Here is a 16,277-nt window from a genome sequence, read left to right as displayed (position 1 = left end):
ATCGGTTCGGAGAGTGGATTACCCACCGAGAGTTCGACCGTGCGGTTGGATAGAAAAGCACATATGTAATTGTATGTGCGTTCTCCCGGTTGCAATTCGGCCAAGCTGTTTACTATGGCAGTGTGCTAGAATATTAATTTACCTGTGTACCATTGTAAGATTCACAACAGAACATGAAGCTTTGCGGTCTGTTCCCTGGTGCTAACCGTTAAGCTGAGTTCCGGCAGTGCAACTACTAAAGATCGCTACGCTTGGCTCCTTGGCACGAAAGCATGGCTTCCTTTTGTCAATGGGATCAATTTCGTCCCATACAGTCAATCATCAAAAAGGTGAAGTTTTTTTAGCTGTTTTAGCTCTTTGCAATTGCGGATAAACTGTTACTTGTGCTTATGCAAGTTCTTCAACAGGAAATGTCACGCTCATGCTAGCTTGGACCAAACGCTTTCAATACGCTTTGAAAAAAAAACTGTAAACGCGGTTATTAAGGCGACCGTCCTAGGTGTCTATGTTGGCGGTGCCTTTGGCGGTGACCTTGGCGGTGACCTTGGCGGTGACCTTGGCGGTGACTGACTTTGGCGGTGACTTTGGCGGTGACTTTGGCGGTGACTTTGGCGGTGACTTTGGCGGTGACTTTGGCGGTGACTTTGGCGGTGACTTTGGCGGTGACTTTGGCGGTGACCTTGGAGGTGACCTTGGAGGTGACCTCGGTGAAACTTTCCCATGAAAAAAGTAGCCGTTGTCACTAAAATGATCGGATTGACGTCACATTTCCTCAGGGAGGTTCTTGTAAACAAACTAAATTAGTGGCTTTCAAAAGAAAAGTTGGTACCTTTCTGGAAGTATGGGTGGGAATCGAACCCGGGCCTCCGAGGCGCGAGACGACGAGCACGCTTCCATTAAGCCACTTCTGCACGGTCCTGGCTTACTGAAGCTGTGCTTAGTGCGTGCGTGATTAATCACGTCACGTCGCAGCCATCTCGCTGACTAGAGGTGTGGCCTAGTGCGCACGTGCTGCACTTCATGTCCTACGCTAAGTGTTCATATCTGGCGCTCAGGAAGTCGCTTTGGCGCCACATGTGCCCTTCCCGTTGCGGCTCGTCATATCTTGCAAGAAGTCTAACCCCGATTGTAGAAATCTATATATTACCAAATTTGCAGCAGGTATTCGCCTTCTTGTGTGACAAAAGTGCCACACCTGCCGAACGTTATTTTCTGAACAGGCTATTTAGTATCAAGTTCCATTTCAATTCATATAACGTGGTGTTAACTTTTACTATTCAGATGACTGTTACCCACAAGTTTTCTCCTATTCGCGCAAAAAAAAAACGTCTTGAGAGCTACATCACGAGCTCCCGCACTAAATACTGCAAAGTACAATGAAAATAAAACATAACCTTGGTGACAGCTTGTACGTGTATCTGCGTCATGCATTCACGTAGCCAAGAGCCAGTCTTGCACGCCGGACAAAGAGATCTGTTTTAGCCTGCGAGGGAAGCAATTTCGACATGCAGTTTTATCCCACGCGGTTTTACAGGCGCACTTGCTTGCACAACAAGAATAGGTGTGCACACAAAGAATTACACTGCACGTTGTGGAGCACAAAAAAAATATTAAACGCTGCGTTGCTAAGCTTCCGCCAGATATTTTATGTAAGGCCGGCAGTAGGTTGCTCTGCACGAAGACCAGATACCTCCTTCGAAAGGAACCTTCAACTGCCCCGTTTAAAGGGGTAAAAGCTCAAATATGGTCACCGTCACGATCTGTCTTTACATTCTTGCTCTTGCTGGCAGTGTATCAGCTATTCCAATTGAAGATGACCCACACTACTTCAATCGACAGATTGCTAGTGATGTAAGTGCTGTTTGCTCGTTTTACAGTGCCGTTACATTCGTTTGCTTCCAGCATTCTTTTATTTTCATTTTTAATGACCTTCTGCACTAAAATTCACAAACTATTTTTGTTGGCAGAATTTCTCAACTGTCTGTATTATGCCAAATGTGAGGGAATTATGTCACGACATCACCCTAGATTAGATTAACTAAAAGTCGTACTCACACCATCCTTGTTTTATATGAAACATAGCTTATAGTTCCTCGCACCGGAGTCAAACACAAAGTTACGCTTCCTAGATTTCTTGCGACTAGCGCTTTGAGAGTAGCTGATTGTGTTACGAATACTTGATGATAATATCACGGGGAAGAATGTTTACAGTGGATGGTTTTGTACAGAGGTGGCTATTGTGTTAGCGATTGTACTGAATCCCTGTTTTCTTTCTTCCCTGACGGATACCAGCTGCCTTGGCCTCTAAGGTGTGGCCGGCAGCTTATACTGTAAGTAAAATTAGCACAGAACTCATTCACGATGACTATTCAACGTATGCGAATATCATTGTTCTGAGACGAAAATGAATGCGAGTATATTATCAAAGTTTCTTTTATTGCGATAGCAATTATATGGGCACTCCAAGCGGATTTCTGCCGTCAGCGTCGCCATTGCCGTGAGGTTTTGTATAAAGTCCAAGGGCGATCAGATCGTCACCGCGCGCTATATGTGCGAGTGAAAGCGCGCGGGGGTCGCGTTCGCTCTCCGCCCTGTGTTCGCTCTCCGTGAAAGCGCGCGGGGGACACGCGCTTTCACTGAGAGCGAACACACGGCGGAGAGTGAACGCGACTTCCGTCGCGCGAAAGGCCGTGGGAATATAGGAGGGAGGGAGGGGCGACGCTGTGCTGTGGCACCAAATCCGTATCTTGCAACCGGGCGCAAGGGGAACTGGCAACGCAATCTTCCACGCGAAAGGAGCAAAGCGGGAAGGCAGCGCGGGAGGGAGGGGGCTTCTACTCTGCCAACAAATGCGTTCTTGTACTTTTCGCCGGTACGGGCTGTAGGGTTGTCGCGCGGACCGTATCTTGAAAGCGATCTCCCCACGGTTCTGACCTTTTTATGCGCTGTGCTTTCCCCGCTCAGTTTCCGTTGAAGCGATAGACTGTACGAACCTTCGGTCGTGGCGGCCGCCGCGCTTCCCGACACCTCCGAGCAAGCAATACCTCAGAACAGCACTCTGACTCACTGTGCGTTGAGTCTTCTTGCAGAACCCTGCACTATCCCACCTCGCGCCAGTACGATAATTTCCGCCGGCGCAGGAAATACGGAAGACATATAAGGCAACGTTGAGACCTACCAACTATGGAATTGGCGTCGCAAGGACAATCATGCGATAGCACGGAACAAAAGCGCACGTAATGGTGACGAACTTCAGTCAGGCATTTAAACACTTCAAGATGGCATGAAAATTGCTTCCATGAAAGAAGAAGCAGCAGTCAGCGATACGTCGGTCCTGTCGGATTCTACCCTCTCTACAACAATGGTCCGTGTTACTCAACCAGCCTCCGATATTATCCTGAGTTTCAGTGGCGTAGCCAAGGGGGGGGGGGGGGGGGGGGTTCAACCCCCCCCCCCGAAATTTTTTGCACCCCCCCCCCCACTAACCCACCCTTTGCTCTCGTCGCTTCGCGCTGACGTATTTCAAGAAACCGGTGCTACATTCACACTTTCATTCCTGGGCGCTTCCGTTTGGGTTGGTAATTTACAGCGAATCATGTCTGCATATGGAAAAAAACTGTCACGGTGTTTGTCAAGGCCTTGACACTCTGTGAGGTTTTGGGTGCGAATATGGCGGCCGCATTCTGAAACAACAAATGCGGCAGCCGCATTTTAGATGAAGGCGAAAATGCTCGAGGCCCGTTTACTTAGATTTAGGTGCACGTTAAAGTCCCCAGGTGGTCGAAATTTCCGGTATACATTTCCGCCGCTTCCCTTCAGGTGCCGGTTAGGCCGCGTTCGCGTAGGAACTTGGTCTCGAAGCTGGCGGAAGCGGCAAAATCTTGCAAAAATCCGCCCGCCTAGGTGGCAAAAGAGGCAGAAAAACCGATTTTTTCGCCATGGCGAAGCGGAAACGTGGCGGAAAGTCGTTCTGCTCGACCGGAAGCTACACTAGCATGTAAACTTCCGGTCGTAACATTGAACATGGCACCAAAAGTGTAGGCTGCAATGCTGATCGACGCGATCAAGAACCACCCCTTGCTCTACGACAAGAGAAGTACTAAAACGTACTGTCAGCAATACTCGCGATAGTATTCAACGTCGCGCGACCGGAGGCGCGGCAACGAAGCCAACGGAGTCGCGTGACCCAACTTCTCGCGCTTTTGCAAAGCCAGGCGAACCCACCACCGCCGTTTCCGAGGTTTTCTTGTCTTCCGTTTATTCATTGTCCATTTCTAGAAAACAAGTAGGTAGAAGTATAAAAGCCATTTCTTCTTCCACTTCCATGACAGACAATAGTTAGGCAGATTCCTCGTTGGCGCTCCATAATTCTCCTCGCACGTGCACGGTATGTTGCAGAAGTCGCGGGGTGCTTTTCTCGTCGCGACGATAGATTGGGAGCGTAGGTCTCACGTAGGACGCGCAGGCTTCGGCGAGCCTCAACACAAAGGGCCAGCCCGGGTTTTAGCTTTGGTGTTCCCGTTGCCACTTCCGTGTCCTGGAGGGGCCGAAAATAATACGAAATGATGTAATGTTATTAAAACTTGTAAATAAAAGCTATTAAAGAAATATAATCACGCCTAGGCAGCAACCTGTGACACAGCGCTACCGCGCCCGTGTGAGGAGAATTACAGAATGCCAAGGAGGATTTACCGAAGGTCGCAGATGACACGCGAAATTGCGCAAGATGATCACTTTTGATGACGGGTGGGTCAGTGAATGAACATACCGCTCGAAATAATGCGATAATGAGCGACACCACGCCGACAAACGTACGCAGACTAGATGGATGTGGACGAAAGCGGCAGCGGCGGCTGCGGTGGTAGCAAAAGAAATGTGAACTTGGACATGCGCGGAAAATATTTTCCGGCCGCTTTGGCCTTTCCGGCCGCTTTGGCCTCTCCACCCGCTTGCCGCTTCCCAAGTGTGAACGTAGCCATAGACTGCAGCGCAAAACGTCTCTCGTTTGCGATTGCGCCCCTATGGAAGGCTGGTAGTTACTGTTGTGTTGCTGAATCCCAAACCAGCAATGTACACACCAAAGGGTTGATGCCAGCAGTGAAATTCCACCGACTCGCAACAGAATGCACGAAACAGACAGCCGACAAGCATGGATTACATGTGCGCAGTACAGCGTAAGTAAACTCTTGTTGCAGGCGCTGACAGTTCTCGTCGGAGTTCACGCGTCTTGAGAAATTGATTATGTGCACTATGCACTGAACAAGACCAGAGTTCATTCCTGCATCACTAGTGCACCAATCAGTCGAGATTCTGTGAGGTACAAGGCCGCTTCCTGTTTGCACCGGTCTAAGTGAAGCAGAAATGACTCGCACGCACTACTTAAAGTGCGTACACATGCATGCCATAACTATGCAGTGCGGTGAAATATTCTGTACAATTCTGAATCTGTTGACGTAAAGGCAAATGACGGCTGCACGCTCGCACACAGCGGAAGACACAGCGGCCCATGCACTTGCCGCAGGAAATGCAAGGCGACGAAAGCTTCGTAAAAAAAAATAAAAATAAATAAAAAAGCATTACTCGTTTTTGCGCGTATTTCAGTTTTCTAGCGCAAAGACGCAGCGAACAAGCTATTGCTATGGGAGTAGGTATATAGCCTGCATGGTCACACGTGCATTTTCACTTGTATAGCCGTCCTTGACTTGTGAAACGCACTTCGCCCCGACGAGGACGACGCCATCTACGCTTAACGGAGATTAACAATTAATGATGTCTTCTCCGATCGGGCGGGTCGTCTCAATGATGCGTTTTCGAAGACTGGTCCATTGAGTGGCGCGATGAGAGACGGTTGCTCCAAACGCCCACTGTACCTGTCGTATTTACTGTATTTTACTGAGCTTACATTACTTTTTACTTAATTTCTTCACAAGCATACACTAGAGCACTGCACGGGCCGATTTTTTCAGCCCGGGCCCGGCCCGGGTCCGTTATTACGTTGGGTGGCCCGCCCGAGCCCCATCAAAACTGTTATGGTGAGACCCGGGCCCGGCCCGGGCCCGGAAATAATCTACGTTACCCGCCCGGCCCGGCCCGCCACCCCTTTACCTTAGGCCCGAGCCCGGCCCGAGCCCGACTCGAAGCCGGCCCGAACCCGGCCCGAGATCGAAAAATAATGTTTTTCAGAGTTCAGTCGCCCGAGAATAACTCACTGCACGTTACATGCACACCACCAGAAAGCCCGAGCCCGGCCCGGGCCCGGGTCGAAAAGCACACGCCGTGCCCGAGCCCAGCCCGAGCCCGTGAAAAAACAGTTCTACCCGGCCCGGCCCGGGCTTTCGGGCAAGCCCGAGCCCGTGCAGTGCTCTAGCACACACACACACGCGAGGGGGGGGGGGGGGGGGGGGTCCCATGGCTTTGATATACATACATAGAGTGTGCTTAAACTACCGATATTTATTATCAATCCCGTCACGTAGAGGAAAGCAGACGCTTGCCCCCCCCCCCCCCCCCCGAAAAAAATTTCTGGCTACGCCCCTGCTGAGTTTTCCTATACAAAAAAGCAAGCACCGGCCAATTGTCTCCACCGGCAATACAAAGAATGCTTTTCGCCGACTTTAAGGATTCGACAAACACAAGTCGTTAAGCATCGCCTAATCTAAGAATGTGCTCGGCCACCCCGCCAGAGCAAGAGTTTCGACGAAGGAACAATTAATCAAATGAAATGCTGTGCAACAATATTATCTAACCATCCAAGAGTCCGTGGGCGTCTCCTGTAGTGTTAGTACAGAAAGAAAATGGTACTCTGCATTAATGCGTATCATCATCGCCTCAACGAAATCGCGGAAAAGGACCTATACCCTCTTTACTGAACAGACGACGCGTTGCACTGGCTATACAAAGTGAAGTAATTTTCGTAGAGGATTCACAAAACTGCACTAGCAAATTCAAGCTGACGAGAAGGATCGAAGGGAGACCACATCAATCACGCCGTTCGAGCTCTTCTCCGCACCTGCAACGTTCCAGCCCGTCAGGGGCAGTATCGGCTGGGTAGGATTGACAGGCTTGCCTTATCTACTTGGAAGATGTTTCACAGCGTATAAGCGCTTAAGGGCTCATTCTAATAGCCGCTTCGGGTGACGATGATGTTCACCGCCAGCGCCGGTGTCCGTCGAAGCTATCGCCGGGATTGAAACCGGACTTGCTGCGCGGGATTCAGCTACTCTACCACTACCAGGGCTTTGCTAGGTAGCAGCGGAAGCATGCCTTATACATACGTTTTAGCGCGCGAGGGGACACGAGATGTGAGATTTGCACCCCGTACCATCGATGCAAGCACATTTTACATTGCAGTTCCATATTATTAAACCAGTTGGCAACGTCATGGAGCATTTGAATAGGTAGTGCTACAATACAGAGAAGGTTGAAGCAATAAAACGATGCTTAAGGAGATGTATACAAAAATACTAGAATGAAAAACATGCACAGTATACCTCAACAAAGCAAACAGGCTAAGTGAATTTTTGTCACCGCCTTTAAAGGGTAGGCCAATAAATAATAATCATCATCATCATTAGCATCGTACCGTGCCACCTAACACGCGACGAAACATGCGCGCCGCGTAACGTCGATACGTGTGCACTTTGCAATGCAGTTGCATATTATTACACCAGGTGGTACACCATGTACCAGCTCCAAAGGTACCGGTACACGGTAGATAGAGAAGTCTTGTGGAACAAAAAGAAGATTAGGAAGATGTATAGAAAAATACTAGAATGAAGAACATGTGTAGCATACCTGATGAAATCAAGCAGGACAGGTGACTGTAACCTCAGCATGTCAAAGGGGATGCGCATAAGTCAATGTCATCATCATCATCACTATTAGCATCGTATCGTGCCACTTGTCACACGATGTGACCTACGCCCCGCAATGTGTCGATACGTGCAAACTTTGCTTTGCAGTTGCGTTGTATTCGCCCAGATATCCCGACATGTAGCATTTGCATCTCGCAGTTGCCTGTAGCCGTTGCAAAGCATGTAGCCGTTGCGTGTAGTTGTACCTGAATAACTCAAGCAGGCGAGGTAATAATTTGCCACCACCCCGTTGCAAAGGGGATTCCAATAAATCACCATCACCATTAACAACAGCACCGTATCGTGCCACCTGTCAAGAGGTGTGACATGTGCGCCACGTAGTCTGGATACCTATGTTACTCTTCAGTGCATTTTATGGCGCCTGCTTACATGGTACTAGCCGCTGCTGAAGAAGCAAATCCTAGAGCTACGCGTGCGGCTCCATCCAGGCCATGTCGAGCTCAGCTGACCGCTGTGCAGTAAGCAGCACACGCCGCAGCTCGCTGACGACGCCGGGCAGATAGTTCAGTTCATTCTAGTGAAAAAAAAGACGCACAGAGACTTCACCGCGAAGACCTTTTAGTTCGTGCTGCCGAAATTATGTATTGACCATGTGTGTGGCTTCCTTTTGAACTGCTACTGTCATCACACATTTGTTCAATCATGACCTAATTTCTCAATGCCGTGACCAAACGGCTAAAAAGTGAAAAATTTCGGGAAACCGCCACATAATGTGAAAACTAATATACAATATACATGTTTCAAGTTTCAGGAATGCATATGTACCTGAAACAAAATATACGCATAAAATCACGTTATAGAATGCGCTATATGAAAAAAATGAACAAGGAAACGCGAATTTTATATATAATGTCAACTTGATTGAGGCTGATGAAAAAAATAAAATGTCACAGTTTCGCCCTAAGGGCGAAGCAATGAATGCGATAGCAACACAGCAATGTCATACGAAGTAAGGTGAGCGGCTTTGGTAGCAACAACACGCAGAACTGTTGTCGACGCCATCGGCGTTTTGCCCGCGTTAGCTCAAAATGCGTGCGGCGTGGGTGACTGTTGCTGGAGCCTCTGATATAAATAGGCACTTGGTGCCGCAGCTAAACGTCGCCTCCCTTCCCTCCCCCTCCCCCACGGCCTCTCGCGCGTCCGAAGAAGGCGCGTTTGCTCTACATATATGGTGATTGTAAAGGAGAAAAGAGACGCCTACTTCTGCAGCCCTTAAGCGAGCACGGCGCAGAACGCGCGTTTGTTCTCCGCCGTGCGTTCACTCCCCGTGAAAGACGCGCCCCTCGCGCCCTTTCACTCGCACATACAGCGTTCGGCGCGCGGCGACGATTTCATCTCCAAATGACGTCATACGGAACCTCACGGCGACGGCGACGGCGACGCCGACGGCAGAAATCTGCTTTTGAGTGTCCATATAATTGCTATCGCAATAAAAAAATTCGCAGTTTTGCCTGAAAGGCGCACCATCAATTGCGATAGCAAATTAGTAGAGAGCAATTCGGAGTAGGGATAGTAGTTTTATCGGCTGCACAAACTTGGACACATTCGCTTACTAACTGAATTAACAAGCGAGGTGTCAGCGCGCACAAGCAAACATGAATAGATCACACTGAAGCACCGCAGACAACGACTGTCAAAACGCTGGCAGAAAGCGCAGCCGCCGCAGCGGGCGAAAGTTCGTGCGGTCTATCGCTTCAACGGAAACTGAGCGGCGAATGCAAAGCGCATACAAAGGTCAGAGCCGTGTGGAGATAAGAGACGGTGCGGGCGACCGCCGGTGCGGGCGACCGCCACAGTCGGGCAAAGTACCAGCGCGGTTGTTGGCAGAGTGGAAGCTGCACTCCCCCCCCCCTCCCTCCCGCGCTACCTTCCCGCTTTCTTTCTTTCGCGTGGGAGATTGAGTGGCCAGTTCCCCTTGTGCCCGGTTGCAAGATACGCCTTTGGTGCCGCAGTAGAGCGTCGCCCCGCCTCCCTCCCTCCTATACCCCCCCCGCGCTTTCGCTCGCGCATACGACGCGCGGCGACGATTTTAAGCCATTGGACTTTATATGGAACCTCACGGCGACGGCGACGCCGACGGCAGACATCCGGTTGAAGTGTCCATATAATTGCTATCGCAAAAAAACAGTAAACAGCAGGATATAAATCGCAAGGAAGGGACTGATATACGAACTGAAAATGTTAACAAGTGCATGTAGCTATAAAGAGTAAGCCAGAGTGTATGCGTGATTGCTATTGCAATAAAACTAAAATACTGGACGCTTTCGTTCTTTCTCTCCTCAGATGACTGGAATTGCTGAAACACTTTATGCAAAGCGCCGAACCAGCTCCTTCGACACTATCGCCCCATGCTTTTCAATGTCTAAACATCAGGCACTGGGCATCGCGTTCTTGTACAACGTATCCTACTTATTTCCTCATAGAGTACTGTGAGTACCAAGCACGAAGTTCTGTCACCATGGTTGTATGAGCGTTGTAAATGATTACACCTTGGTTGTAAATGCTTGTAGGAGCGTTGCGATGCTTATTAACTAAACTCTTTTGATCCGCAGCAACACGTTTACTACACGACTCACTACTGTAGGAACCCCTCCTCATACTGTACCCAACGTAGTAAATTTCAAGGTTTTAAGAGGTAAGTATTCACTTAATGTGACTCCCACTTAGAAACGTAGGCACGGCAAATGTTACTCGCCACAAGTCACGAAAGCTACCAACGCCAATACTCCAGTAATCTATCCAACCCCTTATTGTCTTCGTACTTGTCCTAGGCGAAACACGGAGACTGTGTGCCAACTGAGGTGTGCTATTTCACGTGAACAAGATATTTTAATACCGCTTAGGGGGGGGAGGCATCGCAGAAAATTCGCAGGCAACACAGCTCAGTCTCCTCATAGCACTTTGCCAAAGTCGGCCGATATTTTGAGACTGCACTGGTGTTATTAAATAGCGCCAAAACGCAATTACTCAATTGTCGAAACTTTCAGAAAGGCTTAACTCTCCTCCGATTTTTCAGGTATTTTAGAGGAGAATATATTTAGTGGCCCAAACCAAGGATCTAAACTTATGTGTGACTCAATGAGTATGAAAAATGTTTTGCGTTCAGCGAAAGTGTTATTGCGATTGCAAATGATATTTTGTGATAGCAATGGTTCATGAAGCCTTTTACGTAAGCCCCTCCTGTATGTCACATGTACATCCTAGATGTGTAATCCGGCTAAATTTTCCTTGCTATAGATTCATAATTGCGCTTGTTCGTGTCATCTTTTCTGAACCCTTTTATGTGCTATATGCCTGTGGAAATGTATTTCCGTAGCCAGCAAACATTCGCCTATGCACGTCATAATGTTCATTTCTGGCGTCATTTCCTAAAGCGTATTCCTTGGGTCCATAGTTAAGAACTTTGCGTCTTTCCGCAGAACCCCCGTAACCACTGTGCTCTAATCTGTATTAATTATGCAAGTCATTTGTCTAGCTCCGGCATTGCATAGAGCATACTTTTCCGATAAATAGACACTTTAATATTTCGTTAATATTCCCAATGCTTTCGGCGGCTTTTCCATACTGTGTGGCATGTCTGCCCTTTAAGTGTCAGAGTAACGAGTGCTTATCTAAGAGCAAAGTATTTGTCACACCGTTAACTCTCTGTTACGTACGTTGCTCTTGTGATGAAACTAGACGGTCCTCGTATACGTTTCAAGATCATGTATATCAACCCGAGCAAGACCTGCTTCATCCTAATAAAAGATTCACCTACTCGGGAACGACGTAAGTACGAGTATTTGTTGTTATCATTAGCCCCTAATGTAAGCAATTCGAAAGGTGCCTTAAGCAGTCTTAGTGCAAGGCCAAGTCAATAAATCACCAAATCTTCTAGGCAGCTTGAAAATAAAGACAATGCTGAGTGTGGCCTTCGTTCGTAAAGTCTGCGTATATGATGGAAACATTAAGAGACCTGATTTTGACACCAAACAAAAAGCTGTCCTTGAACCTGCATGACACCCTCTTACCACGGGACAGGCGCGCAAGGCTAAAATTCTACCTTTTATAACCACTGGTGCATAGTCGGAGGTGACTACACAAACAGTCAGTGACTACACTGTCACAGCCTTTCGATAGTCCACAGTGATTTACTCGGCGTTTCCTTGGGTTCACTCGAATGAATACGTCTGCTTAGGTTTGTAGTTTATTAAATACACACAGATGAAAAGGTTGACTATACGTACAAAATCCGGCCATCCAATACACTGTTGAGGGGTTGAGGGGTTGTAACAGATGCAGCAACGAAACATACTATGTGTACAAAAAATAAGTGCGCATAAGCAAAATAACTAAACAATCTAGTAGAAGCAACGCATTGCACACGCGTATCTAAATGTTCATGTACACTGCCCAATAAAAACACTACTATACGAGTAACACGCGACTGCTTAGGGTGTCTTAAGACAACAAGGTGCTTCTTTCTTTGTTATCTGTGCCATTTGAAAAAATGGCTGCAGAGATAAAAAGGGATGCCTCGTGGCGCCAATGCAAGCAACAGTTACAGGCCAATATTTCAGCGCTGAGAGGTGGCACAAAAACCAAAAGCCTCATGACAGCCCTGAGGGTGACCATAATCAGCTTAAAAAGCCAGCATTGCAAATATAGTGCCGAAAAATAACGAGCTTGATGTGAAGCTAAGCTACGTGTTATGCTCAGAAGCACTATTGAGCTTCATGCAATATGCGCTGCTCCAGGGAAGTATGTCACATGAATTATGATAGACAAGCCCACACAATGCAAACGAGTAAGTACGGCATATATGTTCCACAGGACACCTAAGCAACTTGTTACATAGCTTGCCTGCACCCCTTTTCTAAACTATAATAGGCCGTAGGGTGTACGTAAAAGCTAGTTTACAGTCAGTTTATAGGCAGGTTAACATAAATGCGCTTCGTCATTGCGATTTCCAAAGCTATGCGTGGGCGACAACTTTTGCATAGACAGCCATAGTGACGTCAGGCTAACATAGGCCATTTTGAGAGCCCATGTAATGCAGATATTCACAGGAAGATGGAGACAAAGAGTTCAACAGTGGCTGAACAGGAGCTGGAGCCAAGTTTTAACAAGGATACTTGTGCCTTGCAAGGCGAACTTGGTCGTGTCAAAGAGGAGAGGAGTAGATTCTATAGAAGAGAAAAGAGGAGACGTCGGCCTGGAGAGCACGTCTGTAGCCATATACTCCTCGCTGGGATAAAGGGAAGTGGAACATACAGGAAGAGGCAGGTGATTATAATGTGGTACAATGAGCTACTATATAAACGTTGTCCAATACGCGGAATTGCGCTTGCAGAAGTAATCCTGTGCACACAAAACGTTACCACGCCAAAACATTTCGCACTGTCTTCACTTCTCAAAAGACCTGCTTTCACAAGTCCTATTTTCGCAAGTCCTATTTTCGCAAGTCCTATTTTCGCAAGTCCTATTTTCGCAAGTCCTATTTTCGCAAGTTCTATTTTCGCAAGTCCTATTTTCACAAGTCCTATTTTCACAAGTCCTATTTTCACAAGTCCTATTTTCACAAGTCCTATTTTCACAAGTCCTATTTTCACAAGTCCTATTTTCACAAGTCCTATTTTCACAAGTCCTATTTTCACAAGTCCTATTTTCACAAGTCCTATATTCACAAGTCCTATATTCACAAGTCCTATTTTCACAAGCCCTAATTTCACAAGTCCTATTTTCACAAGTCCTGGAGACAACCGTCGAAACAAGTCTTACAGAGAAAGCTTAAGAGTGATTTTATAGTGCGTTAGGCTTGGTCAACTCTTCTCCACGCGCCTAAAATCTTTTCTTCTGAAAAGGGGCGGGAGTACAAACAGTCAAGACTACACTTAAGTGTCCTTCGCTCGGCCGCATCATGAGTACACACACAAAGTATGTGGTCTATTATCTCAAAAATGTGACAGATACTACAGCCAGGGTTTCGTTCTGGCCAAATATTGTGAAGGTATCGGTGAGTGTGCGCCACACCAAGTCGTAATCGATGGATGAGTGTTTCCTGACCTCACCGCAGCCGAAGTGGAAGCCGAAATCGCAAACTAGCGTCTACGGAGGCGCTCTTGACGATGATCGGGGTTGTTCTATTGTCACGCCATAGAGATTGTGATGGAGTTATGGAGCAAGGCGTTGATGTCATACCGAGGAAAATGAAGTTTTATAATCTTCCCGTCAATGTTTGCCATCTTTGCCTCCGCGTAAGCCTGATCATTTCCAGCTATTCCACAAAGGCTAGGAATTCACGGTGGCATCTTTGCCTCCGCGTCAGCCTGATCATTTCCAGCTATTCCACAATGGCTAGGAATTCACGGCAGCATCTTTGCCTCCGCGTCAGCCTGATCATTTCCAGCTATTCCACAATGGCTAGGAATTCACGGCAGCATCTTTGCCTCCGCGTCAGCCTGATCATTTCCAGCTATTCCACAATGACTAGGAATTCACTGCAGCGTCATGGTACGCCAGGATTGAGACGCCTCAGCAAGCAGAGCGACGTCGTAAGCCAGAAGAATATATGTGCTTCTGTGGAGGAGGAGGAGGAGGAGAGAAAGAGAAGGCAGGGATGTTAACCAGAAATGCGTCTGGTTGGCTACCCTACTCTGGGGGACGGGAAAGAGGGGATAGAAAGATGAGATAGAGAGAGGAGGGGGGGGGGGGGAGGAAGGACACGGTGAGTTCGCGCACGCACGCGGAGGGCCTGAGCAATTCAAAGGCGTTCACATAGGCCAGTCGTCCTCAAGTAAGACAACAGTGCCTTCACAGCTTTGTGGGCTGACGAGCGATGGGGACGGTGTTCAAGGAGCACCTGCACAGACAACGGTCGATCGTCAAGTCGTCGCAATGCGTTCGATAAAGTTTGTCTTTCCGACTGAAATCGAACGCAGTGACACAATACATGTTCTATGTTCTCTTCGCTGCCGCAGTCGTCGCACGTGGCACTTTCGGTCATTCCAATCAATTGGTGTTGATTGGTATGTGCTTCTGTGATTCCATAATCTCTTATGAGTTGCAGCGCCGGTATTACAGAACATTTATCGAGGCTTTGTTACAGTACGCAGCAGATTGCTTCACGAACGCAGGCCAACTCAGCTGATGTAAACGATATTCTGTGTCCAATCTAGAACCATTGCGTGATCCCCATTCCAGGTACCGTGTAAGCTGCCGCGGAAGAGGTCTGTGTTACAGGATCATCTGAAAAAAACATGTTCCTCATATCCATACATGTAAGCAATGTAGGCTAACGCGAAATGCTTCGGCCCAGCAAGCGGCATTTTCGACTTTTTCGTTTTTCGGGAATTAAGAGTCTCACCATCGGATTTTCCATCGTCCAGAGTGGAACTTCCGGTATGTCATGTGGTGCGAAGTCCGACGGCAGTAAACCTTGCGGCCACAAGGCAGCTTTCGAGCAGGCGGCTTCAGTTCGTATGCTTGTGACGTTTGCCGGTGGATGATTTCGATACCTAGTCAGTAGCCTTAGATGCATTCGCACCGGCTAAAGTTGCATGTAAACACGAGCTGGGCACGCGCGTTCCTCCGCCATAGTACCCCATGTAGAAGCGCATCGTACTTGTCATAGGCAAATTATTATTACACGAGCGGAAGCATCTTCAAGTGTGCAGACGGCAGATGTACCTTGGTTCAGTATATTATTTACCCTTGCAACAGGAACGACCAATACAACCACTTCATGTGTAGTAAAGATGCACCTGTAGCAATGTTAGCTTTTCTCATGTGTCACCTCTTTTTGTGCAAACATAATGAAAGCGGCAATAAGTGTGGCCGCAGCCATCAATGTCCCCGTCATGCATGTACTCACAATGTGCAACAATCTCAAATTTTCCACCCCATGGCGTCTCTGGTGCTAAACGCTTTGGCATTGTAAAGGGGTTGTTGATCACCATTTTAGTACGATGTCAAAGTTATCTGCCACAGCACTTCACGCCGACATTTAGAGCGATCTCCCACTGCGCAAGGCAGCCAACCACAGCCTGTGAATGTAGCATCTTCCAGTAGTCTTGTATTTGACTATGAGCACGACCTGAAAATTGACAACTCAATCTTGGATAGGCACCCTTAATCAGTAGTACAGTTTTTCATAGCATAGGTCCATGTTTGATTTTGTCGTGTCTGTCCTTCCAATCTCCACAGAATGCCTCCTGCTGCAAACAAGGTCGACAGTTGACAGAGAACCTCCATCGGACTGTCAAGCCATTTACAGACAACATTGCAACCGATGTAGTTTTGATGTTTATTACCACAGTTGCCAATCTGTCCTCGTGAGCAATATCGGCAAACAAGGCACGCGTATGTTCTTCCCACCCGGTCTGTTGAATTTCCTGGGAAAAAAGAAACCTTGCAAATAAAACA

At 47.8% G+C, this 16,277-nt stretch overlaps 1 protein-coding gene across 2 annotated transcripts; it reads left to right on the top strand.

The window, feature by feature from the left end:
• The first annotated feature begins 1,648 nt into the window (after positions 1-1,648).
• Positions 1,649-16,277, top strand: LOC119432593 (uncharacterized). 2 transcript variants are annotated; one of them, XM_037699755.2, is made up of 5 exons: positions 1,649-1,851; positions 10,158-10,303; positions 10,427-10,509; positions 11,553-11,642; positions 16,059-16,277. In XM_037699755.2, the coding sequence occupies exons 1-5, from the start codon at positions 1,744-1,746 to the stop codon at positions 16,271-16,273; spliced, it is 642 nt and encodes a 213-aa protein (XP_037555683.1). In that variant the 5' UTR covers positions 1,649-1,743; the 3' UTR covers positions 16,274-16,277. The 2 variants fall into 2 exon arrangements, with proteins under 2 accessions (XP_037555683.1, XP_049514790.1); XM_049658833.1 differs by lacking the exon at positions 10,427-10,509.

This window comes from Dermacentor silvarum, chromosome 11 (genome assembly GCF_013339745.2).
Source record: "Dermacentor silvarum isolate Dsil-2018 chromosome 11, BIME_Dsil_1.4, whole genome shotgun sequence".
NCBI classification, from domain to species: domain Eukaryota; kingdom Metazoa; phylum Arthropoda; class Arachnida; order Ixodida; family Ixodidae; genus Dermacentor; species Dermacentor silvarum.
This window is presented reverse-complemented; position numbering and strand designations above follow the sequence as displayed.

What these genes read in the sequence shown, in the direction of transcription:
- LOC119432593 (XM_037699755.2), top strand. Translation starts at nt 1,744, where the DNA reads ATGGTCACCGTCACGATCTGTCTTTACATTCTTGCTCTTGCTGGCAGT. An exon ending in AAATTTCAAGGTTTTAAGAG is followed by an intron (nt 10,510 to 11,552) that starts GTAAGTATTCAC and finishes TGATGAAACTAG; the next exon opens with ACGGTCCTCGTATACGTTTC. An exon ending in TTCACCTACTCGGGAACGAC is followed by an intron (nt 11,643 to 16,058) that starts GTAAGTACGAGT and finishes CAATCTCCACAG; the next exon opens with AATGCCTCCTGCTGCAAACA.